The sequence below is a fragment of the Mustela erminea genome, chromosome 17, assembly GCF_009829155.1.
Source record: "Mustela erminea isolate mMusErm1 chromosome 17, mMusErm1.Pri, whole genome shotgun sequence".
Lineage (NCBI taxonomy): Eukaryota > Metazoa > Chordata > Mammalia > Carnivora > Mustelidae > Mustela > Mustela erminea.
This window is the reverse complement of record NC_045630.1, coordinates 70560296-70577915: the sequence shown is the minus strand read 5'-3', so window position 1 is coordinate 70577915 and position 17620 is coordinate 70560296. Positions and strand designations below refer to the sequence as shown.

The 17620-nt window shown below is 60.7% G+C and overlaps 1 protein-coding gene across 2 annotated transcripts; it reads left to right on the top strand.

The window, feature by feature from the left end:
- Nucleotides 1–2510: 2510 nt before the first annotated feature.
- NPR1 (natriuretic peptide receptor 1) lies at nucleotides 2511–16170 on the top strand. 2 transcript variants are annotated; one of them, XM_032318165.1, is made up of 22 exons: nucleotides 2511–3454; nucleotides 3996–4195; nucleotides 4610–4723; nucleotides 5170–5305; nucleotides 6057–6148; nucleotides 6747–6882; nucleotides 7112–7196; nucleotides 7960–8080; nucleotides 8715–8789; nucleotides 8884–8961; nucleotides 9353–9457; nucleotides 9714–9788; nucleotides 9884–10040; nucleotides 10327–10482; nucleotides 10654–10822; nucleotides 11418–11564; nucleotides 11662–11785; nucleotides 11928–11996; nucleotides 12230–12404; nucleotides 12576–12674; nucleotides 14933–15024; nucleotides 15211–16170. In XM_032318165.1, the coding sequence occupies exons 1-22, from the start codon at nucleotides 2746–2748 to the stop codon at nucleotides 15271–15273; spliced, it is 3177 nt and encodes a 1058-aa protein (XP_032174056.1). In that variant the 5' UTR covers nucleotides 2511–2745; the 3' UTR covers nucleotides 15274–16170. The 2 variants fall into 2 exon arrangements, with proteins under 2 accessions (XP_032174056.1, XP_032174057.1); XM_032318166.1 differs by having other exon boundaries at nucleotides 2512–3454; nucleotides 9717–9788.
- The last annotated feature ends 1450 nt before the right edge of the window (nucleotides 16171–17620 follow it).

The window sequence follows — 17620 nt, the reverse complement described above, 5'->3', positions numbered from 1 at the left end:
AAAAAAAAAAAAAAAGGCCGCTCCCCTCCAAAAAAGTTTTCCGATCTCCTATGTACCTCTGTTAGCCTCTGGACCACCCCCATACAAGACAGAGACACCATGCCTATCACACTAAAGCTTGCAAGACCTGCCCTCTGCTGCCCTCTCTTGCCTCTCCTCAGTCAGAGAGAGAGAGCATGCGCGCGCGCGGGCACCAGCGGGGGAGTCACAAGCAGAGGGAGAAGGAGAAGCAGGCCAACATGGGGCTTGATTCCAGGACCCTGGGGTCATGAACTGAGCCGGAGGCACCCTAGGCGCCCCTCTCCTCAGTTATTCCTACAAGCACACACCTGATATCATGGATCAGGATTGAAAATTTCAACAGCAGCCAGGCAGGTAAAGCAAATGAGTGAACACGATGGGTAGGAACTGTGATGAACCAGACTCATCTCAAGAAAGGGGTGCAGGACTTACCTATTGCCAGCTCTCGGATATTTCAAGACAACTCAGAAATCCAAATACTCATGTGCCATGAGCTGATTTTATTTATTTATTTACCAAGCAAGCTCTATGCCCAATTTGGGGCTTGAACTCAGAACACAGAGATCAAGAGTCCCACCCGGGGTGCCTGCGTGGCTCAACTGGTTGAGCATGGGCTCTTTTTTTTAAAGATTTTATTTATTTTTTTGACAGAGACAGACACAGTGAGAGAGGGAGCACAAGCAGGGGGAGTAGGAGAGGGAGAAGCAAGCTTCCCGCTGAGCGGGGAGCCCAGTGCCAGGCTTGATTCCAGCACCCTGGGATCATGACCTGAGCTGAAGGCAGAGGCTTAACGACTGAGCCACACAGGCGTCCCAAGCATGGACTCTTGATTTCAGCTCAGGTCATGATCTGGTGGTCCTGGGATTGAGCCCTGTGAGGGGCTCAATGCTCAGTGGGGAATCTGCTTGAGGTTCTCTGTCTCCTTCGGCCCCATTCTCTTTCTCAGTCTCTCTAATAAATAAATAAATCTTGAAAAAGAAAAAGAAGAAGAGTCCCGCCCTCTGCTGACCGAGCCAGGCTGGCGCCCCTCACCTACTGATGGCTGAGTGTAGGCGATGACGTCAAATACAGAGAAAGAGAATGCAGGCCAAACCAAGCATTCCTGCCATCTGTAGTTGCTCCCAGAGCTACTACTATTTGTTCTAGACCCTAAGAAAAAATGGTCCTAAAATTCTCCAAAAATTCCTGATATAGGGAATTTAATTCAGTATTCTGCTCTTTCTGCACAGAATACTTCGCTCATCATTCTGCTTTTGCTGAATTCTTTCTCTTTGGAGATTGTCCTGTCCCACAAAGCAAGCGAAGTCCCATCTGAGCCTCTGAGCAATTTATCCTTCGTTCCTTGAGGTCCTCAGTCAGGTTACACGGCGGCTCTTCGTCCCGCGCAGGGGACTCCTCCTCCAAGGCACATCCACGCGTGCAGTTACCCTCAGGCCCTGAGCGTTTCGCGGGCGCAGCAGGTCGGTTTGCGGCAGGAGAGTTCTCGGGGGTTGGGTTCGGTCCCCGCGCAGGGTCGGAGAGCGCGGCGGCGCAGCTGCGTCAGTGACCCCCGCTGGCCACGAGAGGGCAGACGGATGCCACAGCGCGGGGATGCGGCGGCCGGACCACCCCCGCCCCCCAGCCCCCCAGCCCCCCAGCCCCTCTCCCCAGTGGACGCCTCCACCGGTCCTTGCCAACGGCATCTCCCACCGTCACCGCAAATCCCATCTGAACAACCCCCTCAACCCGAAGCAAACTCACGCTCACCTTCCGGGAGCGGCCCCGAGGTCACCACCCTTCCTCCTCCCCACTCCAGCCACGGCACGTTCTTCTTCCCCTCCCACAACCGTTCGGGAACTAAAGGGTTAACTCCGCCCTTCCACTGGGCCCATTTTCTCCAAGAATCCGCTCAATCTGGAAGGTGGGGGCGGGGGCGGTCCTGGGTGGACTGGGTCACGGGGACCCTGGGCTCACCTACTTTAACGCCCTTCCAGAAACCCGCCGCCCTCCCGTCCACCCCCAGACACACACACTTCCGTCCACTCGCACCTCTTCTTGCCAAGACCCCGCGCCCGCACAGCTCTCTTCCCCAAACGGAACCAGGTAGGGGGAGGGACGAGGTGGGGCGCAAAAGGGCCCCCGCGGGCCCCACGCTCGTCTCTGGTCCCGCTCGCGATCCCAGCGCCCAAGCCTCTCGTGCGGGCGCCGCTCTCGGAAGAGGAAGGCGCGGAGGGTCTCGGGGGAGAGCCCGCGGGCTGGGGGCGCGGGCCTGTCCGCGACTTCGGGGAGGGGACGAAGGGGTTAAAGCGCCGGTCGCCGAGTCTGGGAGGGGAAGCGGCGGGAGGAAGGGCTCGGAGCTCGGCTCGGGACCTCCCCCGTTCCCCCCGGACGGCCGGACGCCCCTGCTGGCACCCTCCCGGGCCAGGCGCTCACGCGCGCACACAAACACTCCACTCCCCGCCCCTCCCTCGCGCCCTCTCGCATCCTTCTCCCCCCAACGCCGGCTCCTCCTGACACACGCGCCCGCGCGCGGTCGCCGCGCTCGTCCTCCGGGGCCCGGCGCTCGGCTGCCCGCGCCCACCTGCCCCGCCGCGCCCGCCACGCGCCCCTCGCGCCGCCGACACCGAGCCACGCAGCGGGAGGGGGCGGCGTACCCAGCCCGATGCCCGCGAGGGGCCGCTGAGCCGCAGGGCCCCGAAGAGGCCAGAGGGGCAGCGCCCGCCCGCCGAGCCGCGGGCTGAAGCCATGCTGCGCCCCGGCCGCCCCGCCGGAGCCCTCCTGCTCCTGCTCCCGCTGCCGCTGCTGCCGTTGCTCCCGGGCGGCCACGCGGGCAACCTGACGGTGGCCGTGGTGCTGCCGCTGGCCAACACCTCGTACCCGTGGTCGTGGGCGCGCGTGGGACCGGCCGTGGAGCTGGCCCTGGCCGGGGTGCGAGCGCGGCCTGACCTGCTGCCCGGCTGGACGGTGCGCACCGTGCTGGGCAGCAGCGAGGACTCGAGGGGCGTCTGCTCCGACACCGCCGCGCCCCTGGCCGCGGTGGACCTCAAGTGGGAGCACAGTCCCGCGGTGTTCCTGGGCCCCGGGTGCGTGTACGCGGCCGCCCCGGTGGGGCGCTTCACGGCGCACTGGCGGGTGCCGCTGCTGACCGCCGGCGCCCCCGCGCTGGGCTTCGGGGCCAAGGACGAGTACGCGCTGACCACGCGCGCCGGGCCCAGCCACGCCAAGCTGGGCGACTTGGTGGCGGCGCTGCACCGACGGCTGGGCTGGGAGCGCCGGGCGCTGGTGCTCTACGCCTACCGGCCGGGCGACGACCAGCCCTGCTTCTTCGTGGTGGAAGGGCTGTACATGCGCGTGCGCGACCGCCTCAACATCACCGTGGACCACCTGGAGTTCGCCGAGGGCGACCTGGACCACTATGCCCTGCTGCTGCGGACCGTGAGGCGCAAAGGCCGAGGTGAGGGGGGCGGCGCGGGCGGGTCTTCCCCCACCGCCCCGCAGCCTCGGCCGGAGGCTCCGGGCCTCTCTCTTCCTCCGCGCGCTCTCGCCGCGGTCCTGCGCTCCCACGCGCCCCCGCCCGCGTGCCACCGCTCCCTCCAGCCGAAAGCGCTCGCGGCCGCCTGACACTTCGTAGGTCCCCGGCTTCACGCCCAGCCCTCCTTTCCTCCTCCATTTTCGGTCGCCTCCCAGCAGCCTTTCCCCTCCATGTTCTCCTCCACACTGCCTCTCCCCTGCCAGCCCCCTGCCAGCCGGCCCGCCTCCTCCTCTCCCTCCCGGGTTCACCCCACCTTCCCCACCTTCGGCTCCGCTTTGCCGGCTCGCCCTGTCTCGGCTCCTTCCCTCCCGCCCACCCACCGACCCCGCCCAGCCCGCTCCACCTTCCTTCAGCCTCGGCCTAGACCAGCGTGGAGTCCGTGAACTTCCTTCCCCGAGTTCCTCCTTCCCACTCCGCCGGGATCCAGCTTCTCTCTCTTTCTGACCACCCCCTTCCTCCGCAGTTATCTACATATGCAGCTCCCCAGATGCCTTCAGAACGCTGATGCTTTTGGCCATGGAAGCTGGTCTAAGTGGGGAGGACTACGTGTTCTTCCACCTGGACCTCTTTGGACAAAGCCTGCAAGGTGCACACGGCCTTGCTCCCCACAGGCCCTGGGAGAGGGGGGATGGGCAGGATATCCGTGCCCACCGGGCCTTTCAGGTGAGCGTCTAGGCTGTAAGCCCAGGCGGTGGAACTTGGAGCTGGTGGCACCCAGTTTCTGGCCATTGGGTTCCCCAGGGTCTGAAGGGATTCCAGAAAAGAGGCTCTTGATTGCTCAGGGAGGCAGGAGAGGAAGGGCAGGAGGGGGGGTGAGGGGTGGCTGGAGGGCTGGGAGACCTCAGAGCCAGGAGGCTAAAAAGATGAGGAATGGGCCTGGGGTGGGAGAGTGTTCCGATGGCACAGACTAGCAGAACTCAAGAAGTCATCCCCCGGGGTCCCCTGCTCACACACGACACGGAGCCCACCCACTTTGACCTTGAGCGAAGCAGAGCCGCACTGGGGGAGGTGGGCCCCAGGGTACTGGGAGGACTGGATCGGCTCCCAGCTCCCCCGCTCCACTGACCCCTTCCTCAGGCTGCCAAGATCATCACGTACAAAGAGCCCGGTAATCCCGAGTACTTGGAATTCCTGCAGCAGCTAAAACACTTGGCCCGTGAGCAGTTCAACTTCACAGTGGAGGATGGCCTGGTAGGAAGGATCCTGGGACCTTCCAGCATGAACATCCAGCCCGCACCCCCACCCCCACCCTGGCCCTCTGCCAGGAGCGTGCCTGTCCTCTTAGCCATCTCTGCATGCCCAGGCCTCCCATGCTTCCCCTTCCCCCAGTTCCCACTCCTCGGGATGACCAAGAGGGACACTGACAAGTTGTTCAGCCTCTGAAACTCAGATCCTCGCAGTAAAATGAGGATGACACGTCCTGCCCTACCTGCCGAGCAGGATTCGGAAGCAGAGGGATTGGTAGAGGCATCTTTTAGTAGAAAATTCTCTGTCCTGTGGAGGTGTTTTCTCCTGCCCTCCTCCGAGCTCCCAGGACCCTCCATCTCCTCCTCCTCCTCCTCCACGATGCCCCACTCAGCACCCACTCAGCACCCCGTGTACATCCCATCCCAGCCAAGCTCTGCTCACCGCCGCAGGTGAACACCATCGCAGCAGCCTTCCACGACGGGCTCCTGCTCTATGTCCAGGCAGTGACAGAGACGCTGGCGCACGGGGGAACTGTCATGGATGGGGAGGCCGTCACCCAGCGGATGTGGAACCGGAGCTTCCGAGGTCAGGGGCTGGAGGTGACAGAGATAGGCTACCTTTGGGCACCCCATGCAGGAGGCCATGAGATGCCGGGGTGGGGGGGGTGTTACTCACCATGTCTGTCCTTATATAAGGAAGCTCCACAGCTTCCCTTGGGCCTCCTTCTCCACTTCCCTAGCTCCCTCTAGAAGGCCTCCTAAGTGGGGTGCTTGGGTGGTTCAGTCTGGGTTATCAGGCCCTGAGGATCCAGCCAGGGCTCGCTGCTCAGTGGGGAGTCTGCTCTCCCTCTTCCGCGGCCCCTCCCCCTCTGCTCATGCTGTGTCTTGCTTTCTTTTTTTTTTTTTTTTAAAGATTTTATTTATTTATTTGACAGAGAGAGATCACAAGTAGGCAGAGAGGCAGGCAGAGAGAGAGGAAGGGAAACAGGCCCCCTGCTGAGCAGAGAGCCCGATGTGGGACTCGATCCCAGGACCCTGAGATCATGACCTGAGCCGAAGGCAGCGGCTTAACCCACTGAGCCACCCAGGCGCCCTGTGTCTTGCTCTCTCTCTACAGAAATACATAAAATCTTTAAAAAAATGTCCTCCTATGTACGCAACTTCAATCATTCCTACTGCTGATACATAGGTCCCTTTTGTCATTACACACGTTGTGAACACTTTGTTACTATTTCATGTGTTTGGAGGGCAAGGCAAAGAGGACCGAGGGATAGAGACCCAGGGGAGAGTGCTGAGCTGGCACTCTCTCCAAACAGCCCTCTCCCCTCATGCGCCAGGTGTGGCAGGATACCTGCACATGGACAGCAATGGAGATCGGGAGACCGACTTCTCCCTCTGGGATATGCATCCTGAGACGGGCACTTTCAGGGTAAGGTTGTGCCCCCAGAAGACAGTGCCAGCTGGCACTGACCTCTTGTCCTCCGGCCTTCCCCCACAGCTGTGCCAGGGCATTTCTGCTCAGTCATCACTTTTGGAGAGCCCTGGATGAGAGACCCAGCTCCAGTCCAGGGGAGCAGCCAGAATGACAGGGACCCATAGGCATTGCCCTTGGGGAACCCCATCTGTGAGGAGGGTGCACGGCCCTACCCTCAGGAAGTCCATGTCTCCTCAGACAGGCACGACCCTCTCCCCCAGAGACAGGCTGATCTGGGGCTTATATAGCTCTCTACATTCAGTGGGGACAGGAAGGAATTGGCGCTACAAGCCCTGAGGAGCAGAGCATCCAGGAAAACTTCCCTGAGAAGGGATACTTGTGTTAGGCCTGGGAGTGCGGACTGAGAACATTGCCTTTTCCTGTTGCCTATGTGCTTCAGCCCAAGGTTATAAACGCCCTGAATGTCAAGTTGGGGTTCTGCATGGAGTTTTCTTTAGAAAGCCCACTTGGGGTGAGTGGGAGGCAGCCCTGCTCCCCGGGACAGGAGGCGGCACCCCAGGCCTCGCCCGCCTCCACTGCTGCCCTCCCGCAGGTTGTTCTGAACTACAATGGGACTTCCCAGGAGCTGGTGGCTGTGCCAGGGCGCAAACTGAACTGGGCCCTGGGGCACCCTCCTCCCGACACCCCCGAATGCGGCTTTGACAATGAGGACCCAGCTTGCAACCAAGGTGATTGCCTCATGCCTTCCAGGCCTTGGTTCTGGAGACAGACTGTCTCTTCCCCTGCTTCAGGAGTCAGACAGGTGCCCCTGTCCCACACTGAGGGTTTTCGAAGACACTCCTCCTGCCTTTTGCCTCCCTGCATCCATCTTCCTGGTTCAGTGATTAACTATTCGAAGTTTCTCCCTCCTGCTCTCTAACCCAAATCTCTCTTGCTGGAACCTGGACGCTTGTGCAGATCACTTTTCCACCCTGGAAGTGCTGGCTTTGGTGGGCAGCCTCTCCCTGCTCAGCATTCTGACCGTCTCCTTCTTCATATACAGGTGAGTCTTGGGATGAGGGTGGGGAGTGAGACTAGTGGAGAAAGCAGCAGGGACCTGGAGGGAAGGGGGCAGAGGAGCAGGACAGGAGATGAGGAAGGAGGAGGCTAGAAAGCCGGAGGACACAGGGAGGAGAGGAGGGCCTGGAAGGGACGGGGACCCCGGGGAAGAGCAGAGCGGTTGGGCATCACAGGCCTATGGGTTCTGGCCTGGGGGCTGGTGTCTCCTTCCGTTAGATGTGCAGACCTGATGGGGAATGGTGGCCCTGAGGCAGTGGGCCCAGTCTGTTGAGCAGGGTGCTGAACCCGGAGCAGGGGCGGGAAGTGAGGGAGCCCCACTCCCCCCTTCCAGTGGGAGCCGAACGGGAATGCAGACATTAACGCAGGGAGGGAAGATCAGTGCAGGGAGGGAAGATCAGTGCTGGCTGAGCCGAGACGATGGGCCAGGCGCTGCCACACGCTGTTTTCTTTTCATTCTTATAACAATGCTTTGAAATAAATGTCGAGGTCATCAGTCCCCAAATCAGGACACTTGGACATAAGGACATGAGGCTCAGAGACATGAAGTGACTGCCCAAGGTCCCTGTGGGGCAGGCAGGACTTGCCCCACACCCCCTGACTCTCAGCTGATAGAGGAAGGGGCTCCCCTGTCCCCCACCCCCGTCGGCACCTGCGGTGGTCCCAGGGCTCAGAGGAGGGGCCGCTCAGCTGCCCAGCCCAGGGCCAGGGGATCGGACGTGGGTTCAGAGAGAGGTCTGCTGCCCCAGGAAGATGCAGCTGGAGAAGGAACTGGCCTCCGAGCTGTGGCGGGTGCGCTGGGAGGACGTGCAGCCCGGCGGTCTGGACAGGAATCTCCGGAGTGCGGGCAGCCGGCTGACCCTGAGTGGGGTAAGAGCAGGGGTGAGGGGAAGGTGTGGGAGGGTGGGGTGTGGGGCTCGGGGACAGGGCCTGGGGGCTGGGGCCCACAGCAAGGTTCTAGTCTCAGCTCAGCCTTCACGTGCTGTGTGTCCTGGGGTGAGTCTCCCTGCCCCTGTGAGAGGACCTCAGATCACAATTATGCCCACAGAGCCTCCTTCACAGGAGGCTTTCAAGATTCAGAAATAGTGTTTGGGAAAATACATGTTAAAAAGAAATAAAAAGGGGCGCCTGGGTGGCTGAGTCTTTAAGCATCTGCCTTCAGTTCAGGTCATGATCCCGGGATCGTGGGCTCGAGCCCCACACGGGCTCCGATTGGTGGAAAGCCTGCTTCTCCCTCTCCTTCTGTCCCTACTTGCACACTCTCTCTCTCTGTGTCAAATAAAGAAAGAAAACCTTTAAAAAATATAAATAAATAACTAGATAATTAGATAAAATCTTAAAAAAAAAAAAAAAAGGAAGAACCAGAGAAGGACTTTATGATGTGGAGAGAGAAGCAGGCTGACACCAGGCTCAGGCGGGGCAGAGCTCTGGCCACCGGGGTCGAGAACGGCACCTGCGGTGAGGCTCGCAGCGGGACCACCCCTCCTGCTCTCCATCCCTCCAGAGAGGTTCCAATTATGGCTCCTTGCTGACCACAGAGGGCCAGTTCCAAGTGTTTGCCAGGACAGCGTATTACAAGGTGGGCCAGGGAAAAGACTGCCATCCTTGGGGCAGGGCACAGGGCAGTCCCCACCACAGGGCCATCTTGGTGACATCCTCCATTCCTTGCCCAGGGCAACCTCGTGGCCGTGAAACGTGTGAATCGTAAGCGCATTGAGCTGACGCGAAAAGTCCTGTTTGAACTGAAGCATGTAATGTGGGGGAGTGAGGCGGCAGCCACGGGAGGGTCATGGGAGGGCGACAGGGTGTGCCAGGAAAGGAATGGACCCTTACGCATGGTGCGCGGGGGAGAGGGTCCTGAATGAGGGAAGAGACTAGTGGAGGAACCATGGAGAGGGTCCCTGAGGAGCTGCACTGGATGCCCCTGGTGGGTGGAGGGTTAGGAGGCAGAGTGAGCAGGGAGCACATTCTGGGGGAGGCGGGAGTGTTCTTCAGAGCACGGGTGGGAATCACCAGGTCCTAGACTTTGTCTGCAGAGTGAATAGAGCCTTAAGAAGACTGAGGGGGTCCCTGAAGGGGCGGGGGGCACCTGGTGAGGAGCGAGGTCTCTGCCGGGTTCCTGATACTGGCTATCACGTCCAGATGCGGGATGTACAGAATGAACACCTGACCAGGTTTGTGGGTGCCTGCACTGACCCCCCCAACATCTGCATCCTCACAGAGTACTGTCCCCGTGGGAGTTTGCAGGTGAGGGGACAAGGACTGTCAGCAGGTCTGGGTTTAGCCCTGCTTCTGTCCCCCACTGGCCATGACCCCAGGCAAGCTTCTCTGGCTTTCTGACCTTTATTTGTCTAATCTGTAAAATGCTGGGGGTAGGGTTGTGGGGGGTGCAGACGCACTGGAGTAAATCCAAGGCTTTTGTCCTGCTGTGCGGGTTTGTGTCAGTCGGCCTCCGAACCCGCCCTGGAGTCCCCAGGGTACATGCCTGACTCTCACTGCCCAGCAGGACATTCTGGAAAACGAGAGCATCACCTTAGACTGGATGTTCCGGTATTCTCTCACCAGTGACATCGTCAAGGTGGGACGTGTGGGGGAGGGGCCAAGCATGCTTTTCCTCAGCCTCAATTGTAGGTCCCACTGATACCAAGGCCTCTGCCTCCCCAAATTCCCCAGGGTATGCTGTTCCTACACAGTGGGGCCATTTGCTCCCACGGCAACCTCAAGTCATCCAACTGCGTGGTAGACGGGCGCTTCGTGCTCAAGATCACTGATTTTGGGCTGGAAAGCTTCAGGGACCCAGAACCAGAGCAAGGCCACACCCTCTATGCCAGTGAGCCCTAACCCTAATCCTAAGACCCCCCCCCCCCCAACTTTCCAAGCCCAGCCCAGCAGGAGGCCTGATGTCTGGCTTCTCTAGGACTCAGCAGGCCTTTCCTGATTCCGGGTTCAGTTCATCCTCCAGTGCAAAGGGGAGCCTGACAGTGGTCCCGAGGCTTCCCTGTGCCACTTGGTGTGATGTCTCCAGGTCACTCTGGCCGCATCTTCTAGGACCTTGTTTCCCCCATCCCTTAGTTTTAAGGCCCTTCGCCCCATGACTCCTGACCTCTGACCTGCAGAAAAGTTGTGGACAGCCCCTGAGCTCCTGCGAATGGCCTCACCCCCTGCCCGTGGCTCCCAGGCAGGGGACATGTACAGCTTCGGGATCATCCTTCAGGAGATTGCCCTAAGGAGCGGTGTCTTCCACGTGGAAGGTTTGGACCTCAGCCCCAAAGGTGAGAGACCCCTGCTGTCCCCTAGCCCTGCCCCAATTGCACCAGCCTTTGTGCCAGGGACTCCGATCATGCCCTCCCTGCCCGGGCCTGCTCCCGCCCTGCCCTCCACACCGGCTCTCCCTGGCCCTTGGCAGGACCCTCACCTCAGCCCCACTTTTCCCCACTGTGCAGAGATCGTGGAGCGCGTGACCCGGGGGGAGCAACCCCCCTTCCGGCCCTCCCTGGCCTTGCAGAGCGGCCTGGAGGAGCTGGGCCAGCTGATGCAGCGGTGCTGGGCGGAGGAGCCGCAGGAGCGGCCGACCTTCCAGCAGGTTCGCCTGATGCTGCGCAAGTTCAACAGGTGGTTGGCGCCTTCCCCTGCCCCCCCACAGCCCCCCCCAGGGCTGCCCGCGGCTGTCCCATCAGCTGTCCCATCATCCCCAACCTCTCCTGCCCCTCCCCCCACCAACATTGCCCCCCACTAGCCCCTCCTCTGCAGCAGAGCAGAGCCAACAGGCTTCTGGCCTCCCACCCCTCCACAGGGGCCCCCACCCCAGCCCTTGGCCCTCCCTGCCGCAGTGTGCCCCAGCAGCCCCCCCCCCACGCCCCTCTGCGGGCCTGTGGGCCACCTTCCATCCTCCCTCCGGCCGACCCTCTCCACCTCCTCTGCCTCCTAACCTGCTTGTCTTCACCCAAGATGAACAAAGGAGCCAAGGTCTCTCCAGGCCAGACTCGGGGGTCTCAGAGATGGGAACCTTCCTCCCACCCTCTCCCCCGGCACACCCATCCCGCCAGGCTCCCCAATCCCAACCCTCTCCCGGGACCCCACGGCATTTGGGGGGTGGGCTGACATGAATCCTGAGAAGGGTGAGTGCCAGGGTGGGTGCGGCAGGGCTGGGGGGTGCTCGACGGGGTGCTCCTCTCACTGCGTCCCCGTCCCCCGACCCCGGCCTCAGAGAGAACAGCAGCAACATCCTGGACAACCTGCTGTCGCGCATGGAGCAGTACGCCAACAACCTGGAGGGGCTCGTGGAGGAGCGGACCCAGGCCTACCTGGAGGAGAAGCGCAGAGCCGAGGCTCTGCTCTACCAGATTCTGCCGCAGTGAGGGCCCAGGCCAGGCCTCGCCCGTGCCCCGCCCCCCCTTGTGCTCTGATCCCCCGCCTCATGCTCTGATACCCCCCCATCCCTGACCCTGCAGCTCCGTGGCTGAGCAGCTGAAGCGTGGGGAGACGGTCCAGGCAGAAGCCTTCGACAGTGTTACTATCTACTTCAGTGACATCGTGGGCTTCACGGCCCTGTCCGCGGAGAGCACGCCCATGCAGGTGAGGCCGGGCGGAAACCAGGCCCGTGTGCTTGGCCTTACAGCTGCGCCCCGTCGGACCTGCCTGCTGGTTCCGCTGTTCCCACTCGATCCCAGCTGGGGGTCCTTCCTCCCTATCCCCCTTGGCTTCTCTTCCCTTCCAGGTGGTCACCCTGCTCAATGACCTGTACACTTGCTTCGATGCCGTCATAGATAACTTTGATGTGTACAAGGTGAGGTGGTAATGGACGGGGTCAGAGCACGGGGAAGGGCAGGATGCCAGAGAACGTCCAGAGAGGGGCCCATGAAACCCGGGCAGACACTGTCACCCAGAGCCCCAGGACCAGGCAGAGCAAGGACGCAGGGACCCGGGGCGCGGAAACACAGACGCGGCCCACAGTGTGCGGGCGGCACCGGGCCCGGCCCAGCCCGGCGCTCAGGGCGTGCATCCGGGGCGGCCCCGCAGGTGGAGACCATTGGCGACGCGTACATGGTGGTCTCCGGGCTCCCCGTGCGCAACGGGCTGCTGCACGCCCGGGAGGTGGCCCGCATGGCGCTGGCGCTGCTGGACGCCGTGCGCTCCTTCCGCATCCGCCATCGGCCGCAGGAGGAGCTGCGCTTGCGAATCGGCATCCACACGGGTGAGGGGGACTCCTCGAGGGCGGGACTGTCCCCAGGCCGGCCCCCCCCCCGCACCGCCCCCATCACACAGACACACACACACCTGGTTCCCAGGGGCCTCGGTCCCGCCTCTCCCCTGCCCAGCAACCACCATGCGTTCAGACCCGGCTGCCACCCTGCGCTCCCCGCAGGGCCCGTGTGCGCCGGTGTGGTCGGGCTGAAGATGCCCCGGTACTGCCTCTTCGGAGACACGGTCAACACCGCCTCCAGAATGGAGTCTAACGGGGAAGGTGAGGCAGCTGCCGCAGGCAGCTGGAAAGGGCGGGTGGGCACCCCACCCAGGGCGCTGGCACCCGGCCTGGGCTTCGTGTGGGCCCATCACCTCCAGTGCTGTCAGAGCGCCAGCCCCCTCCTGCCAAGTGCTTCCAAGTTTTTCTGGGCTGTGTTCAGCAGTTCCCCAAGGGGAGCCTGTCCTTCGGTGCCTCTGAGCCCTCTCGAATGTGCTGGAGGGCTTCAGGCAGCTGCTGCTGAGGTGGGAATCTCCACTCCACAACCCATACAGCTGTGCCTCCAGCCTCCGGTTTCCTTCCCTGTAAGATGAGAATAAGAGACGTACCTTAAAAGAGTTAGGTGTGAAACCCAAATGACACGACCAGGTATAACTGTCACTCGACTTTTCTGAGCTTCAGCTGTTTATCTGCAAAGTGACACCTGTCTCAGGGCTGTGGAAGAGCCAGCACAGCCCCCCCTCTCAGTAGGCACCTAGTGCGGGCGAACCCTCCCTTCCCCAGTCCTGCTTTCGGCTGTCTCCTACCTCCTGCTATACTCAACTCGAATCAACTCCGTAGACCTGTACTGAGTGACTGCCAAGTGCTGGGCCTCGGGGTGCTACGATGACCCAGACCCACCAGAGGCGCCTCATGCAGACCCCATCCAAGCCTCAAGGCAGGAGAAGGGCTACTTGGGAGCCCCAAGGGCTCTGGCTCAGCAGACACTCCCTGGGCACTGCCTGGGGCAGTCAGGAGGAGAAAGCCCCTCCCTGAGGTCAGTCTTCAAGGATCCTGTTCTCAGAAATGGTTCAAGGATTCAACAAGACCAGGAGCAGCGGGGCAAGTTCAAGAGAAGTGTGGGGGATACCAGGTCAGGAGTAGGAGCCTAGATCTGACCTTGCAGGTGGGGTGTATGTCCTCCCTTAGGCCTCCGTTCCCTCAGCCCTAAAATGAGTATTGAGTTCAGTAAGAGTTACGGCAACCACTTACCAGAGTGCTTCCTGTGTGCCAGATTCTGTTTAAAGACTTCGTGAGCATTAAATTTAATGCTCCTAACAAGGTGTTCACAAGGTCTGACTCTAGATTTCAGCTTAGGTCCTGATCTCAGGGTTGTGGGATGGAGACCTGAGTCAGGCTCCCTGCTCCGCAGGACGTCTGCAGGAGAGTGTCTCTGCCCCTCCCTGTGCTCATGCGCACATTCTCTCTCTCTCTCTCTCTCTCAAATAAATCACTAAATCTTTAAAAAAAAAAAAGTGGTCAGTGCAACTGAGGCACTGAATTTTTTAATTTTTAGTTTTAATTAATTATTTATTTATTTATTTATTAAAAGATGTTATTTATTTGACAGAGAGATCACAAGTAGGCAGAGAGGCAGGCAGAGAGAGAGGGGGAAGCAGGCTCCCTATGGAGCAGAGAGCCCGATGCGGGACTCGATCCCGGGACCCCGAGATCATGACCTGAGCCGAAGGCAGCAGCTCAACCCACTGAGCCACCCATGCGCCCCATATTTTTTTAAATTTTTAAAAAGATTTATTTATTTGACAGAGATCACAAGTAGGCAGAGAAGCAGGCTCCCCGCTGAGCAGAGAGCCCGATGTGGGGCTCGATCTCAGGACCCCGGGATCATGACCCGAGCTGAAGGCAGAGGCTTTAACCCACTGAGCCACCCAGGCACCCCTTAATTATTTTTTTAAAGATTTTATTTATTTGAGAGAGAGAGGGAGAGGGAGTCCAAGGGGCAGGGGAGAGGACCAGCCGGAGGAGAGGCAGAGGGAGAGGGAGAAGCAACCTCCCTACTGAGCAGGGAGCCTGATGTGGGGACACCATCCCAGGTCCCTGACATCACGACCTGAGACAAAGGGAGCCGCTTAACTGACTGAGCCACTCCAGCGACCCAGTTTTGTGTTTTTTTATATTAAGCTCCATGCCCACCCAGTGTGGAGCCCCGTGCGGCGCACAATACAGATATCATGGCTTGAGCTGAAATCAAGACTCAGACACTTAGCTGACTAAGCCACCCAGGCACCCCTGGTTTTAAATGATTTAAATATAAATGGCCACAGGTGACTAGTGGCTACTGTGTCGGACAATAGAGTCTAGAATTCTAAGGGAGAGGCCAGTATGGTCAGACTCCAAATGGAGGAGTGGGACTCTGAATTCAGAGGCTTTCTAGACCAAAAGGAAGGAAGGAGAGCATCCTTCTGGCCCTGCAGTTCCCAATTTCCCTGCTCCTATTTCTCCATACCCCACCTTCCCTCCTTCTCCCTTATTCTTCCCAGCCCTGAAGATCCACTTGTCTTCTGAGACCAAGGCTGTGCTAGAAGAGTTTGGTGGTTTTGAGCTGGAGCTCCGAGGAGATGTAGAAATGAAGGTAGAGAAGAAAGCCCCTTGCCCTCGCCATCCCCTGGAGCCCCAGGGCGGTGGGGGGGGTTATCCCCCCCCCAGGCCCCTTCTTAAGCAGCCAACCCACTCCCATCCCTAAGACTCTCCTGTCATTTCGGTAAGTGGGTAAGGTGTGCTACTCCCCATCCCAACTGCCTCTTCTTTTTCCCTCCAGGGCAAAGGCAAAGTTCGGACCTACTGGCTCCTCGGGGAGCGGGGGAGTAGCACTCGAGGCTGACCTGCCTCCCCTCCTGGCCTTACACGCCCCCCTTCCTGGTGCCAGAGGTAACAGAGAGGTGCCAGACCTCAGCCTCACCCACAGCAGCCCTGCCATTGCCAAAGGATCGGAGAAGTAGTTTGAACAACTCAGATATGCTAACCCAGTGAAGACACCAGATACAACCTATGCAGGAGGACTGGTGTTGGGGAGAACTTGGGAGTTCATGGAACTGGACCAAAGCACATAGTCATGCCCAGTGGCACACACAGAGACAAGTGTACCCACTCTCCATCCTGACTCAAGCCAGGCGAGGGTGTGGGCTCCTGAATCCTGTCTCCTGCACTCTGTCAAACTTGCTACCCTGTGACTTCTTTGGGGAGGGAGCAGAGCCACCTTAGAGGCCACAGGAAAAGGCCGTGAGGGGAATCCACATCTAGGCCTACTCCACTTGGGCTACAAACATGCCTGTGTCCCCCTCCGCCCCCAAAACTGGATCCACTACACAGGGGAGAGGGGAAGCTTGGAGGGGCTGTGGGCCTGTATGTCTTGTCTCTCTTGCGAGCAGAGGCCATTCACATCTGTATTCTAGCGAATGTCTCTGGAAGGAGAGTGGGTTCCCAGAAAACATAGCTGTGGTTTCCCCCCTTTACTCCAAATAAGACCACTTCTTAAGCTGAGAATACAGTATCTGCAAAGGGCCTCAGTCCCCCTTCAGCTACCTGACAGCCTGTGACTTCCCCCCGCAGCAGCCCTCACACTCCTGGTCCAAGGACCTGTTTACACCCTTCAGAATTATTGAGAACCTCAAAGAGTTTTCGTTTATGTGGGTTAAATCTGTTCATGTATACCATATTAGAAATTAAAACAAGTCCTTATTAACGCATTTAAATAACTATAATAAACCAATCACATGTTTATATTTTTTGTCAAGGACATTCTTAGTAAAAACTGGCTTTTTAATTTTTATTTTCTTCTGCTGCCAGTGTGTGTAATGAAGAATACAATGAGTCATTCGGTGTCTGCCTTGGTTTCTGCTAAGACACAGCAGTCTCCCCCACTGTCTTCCTACGGTCAGTGTACCTGTCAAGTCACAAAGTATTCGTAGGATTGTGCGGGGTCTTGACCTCATCGGACGACTGAAAGGGTCTCGAGGACTCCCAGGGTCCGCGGACCACAGCAGCTTGAGCACTGCTACACCCCCAGCGTTGGGGAGGCCTGGGAGCCAGGACGGATGGATGGACCCTCTCACCCTGGCTGAGGTTTGGACCCTCCACCTGCCCCTCCGCTCCCACGCCGGCCGGTGTAAGCCCGCGGGGGGGAGAGTTTGCCAGATGACTCCCAGCTCGCCCTGCTGCAGCCCCACCCAACGCCTTCCCGAGCAGGCGGGCAGGAATGCGAACGAGTGCGGGGGAGAGGTGGCCGCAGCCTCACCTCCCCCACGGGGAAAGAAAGTGCCAGACATTTCTCCAGTGCCATCCATCAAGTGCAGACAGGCCCCTCCTCCGACCTCCCTGCGCCTCTTCCTGGAGCGCGCGCCCCGAGGGACCAGGACGGGGGTGGGGGGGCTGCCTTCAGGGCCGCGGGGGTCTGCGCGGAGGGCCAAGCCGTGCCCCCTCCCGCGCTGTGCAGTGCTCCCAGCCCGCGCCGGGCGGCCCCTCGGACTCGACCTGCTGGGAGCCAGAGCGCAGCTGCCCGCGTCCGCCTCCGTCCCGGGCCGGCGGGTGGCCCCGGGGCTCGCGCACGCCCGGCCCCCCGCCTCCACCCCGGGTCCCCCGCGTCCGGCTGCGGAGAGGGCGGCGCAGGAGCGCGGCGGGCCGAGCTGGGGGGGCGGGGGGGGGGGCGGGGGGGGGGCGGGGGGGGGGCGGGGACGGCCGAGAGGCCGGGCTCCGGGAGGGCGACGGGGAGCGCTGGCCGCCCGCGGACGGCGTCCAGAGAGACAATTGCAGGAAGTGGCCGGTCAGATCCTTCCGGGGCAGCCTGGCTCCAGCGCGGGCGCTCGAGGGGCGGGGGCCGCCCGGGGCTGCTGCGGCTCGAGAACCCCCACCCTCGGGGCGACTTGCTTCTCGGGGAGGCCCCCGGGCCGGGAAGACCTGGGAAAGCCATCGCCGAGGGGAGGGGTCTGCGGGGGGGACCGCCCCCGCCCCCGCCCACGGGAGGCCGGTTTCCGGGGCTGTCCTGCGCGGCGGGGCTGCAGGGGTGCGGGGCGGCCGCGGGCTTTCCCCGGAGTACGGTCCCCGAACAAACAACCGTCATCGCTGGCATCCAGCGGGGCCTGGCGCTGGACAGAGGCTCGCGCGCGGGGAGCTCAGCCGCCACGTGACGCCGCCGGGCAGGGGGGGTGGGGCGCGGCAGAGGCCCCGCGGGG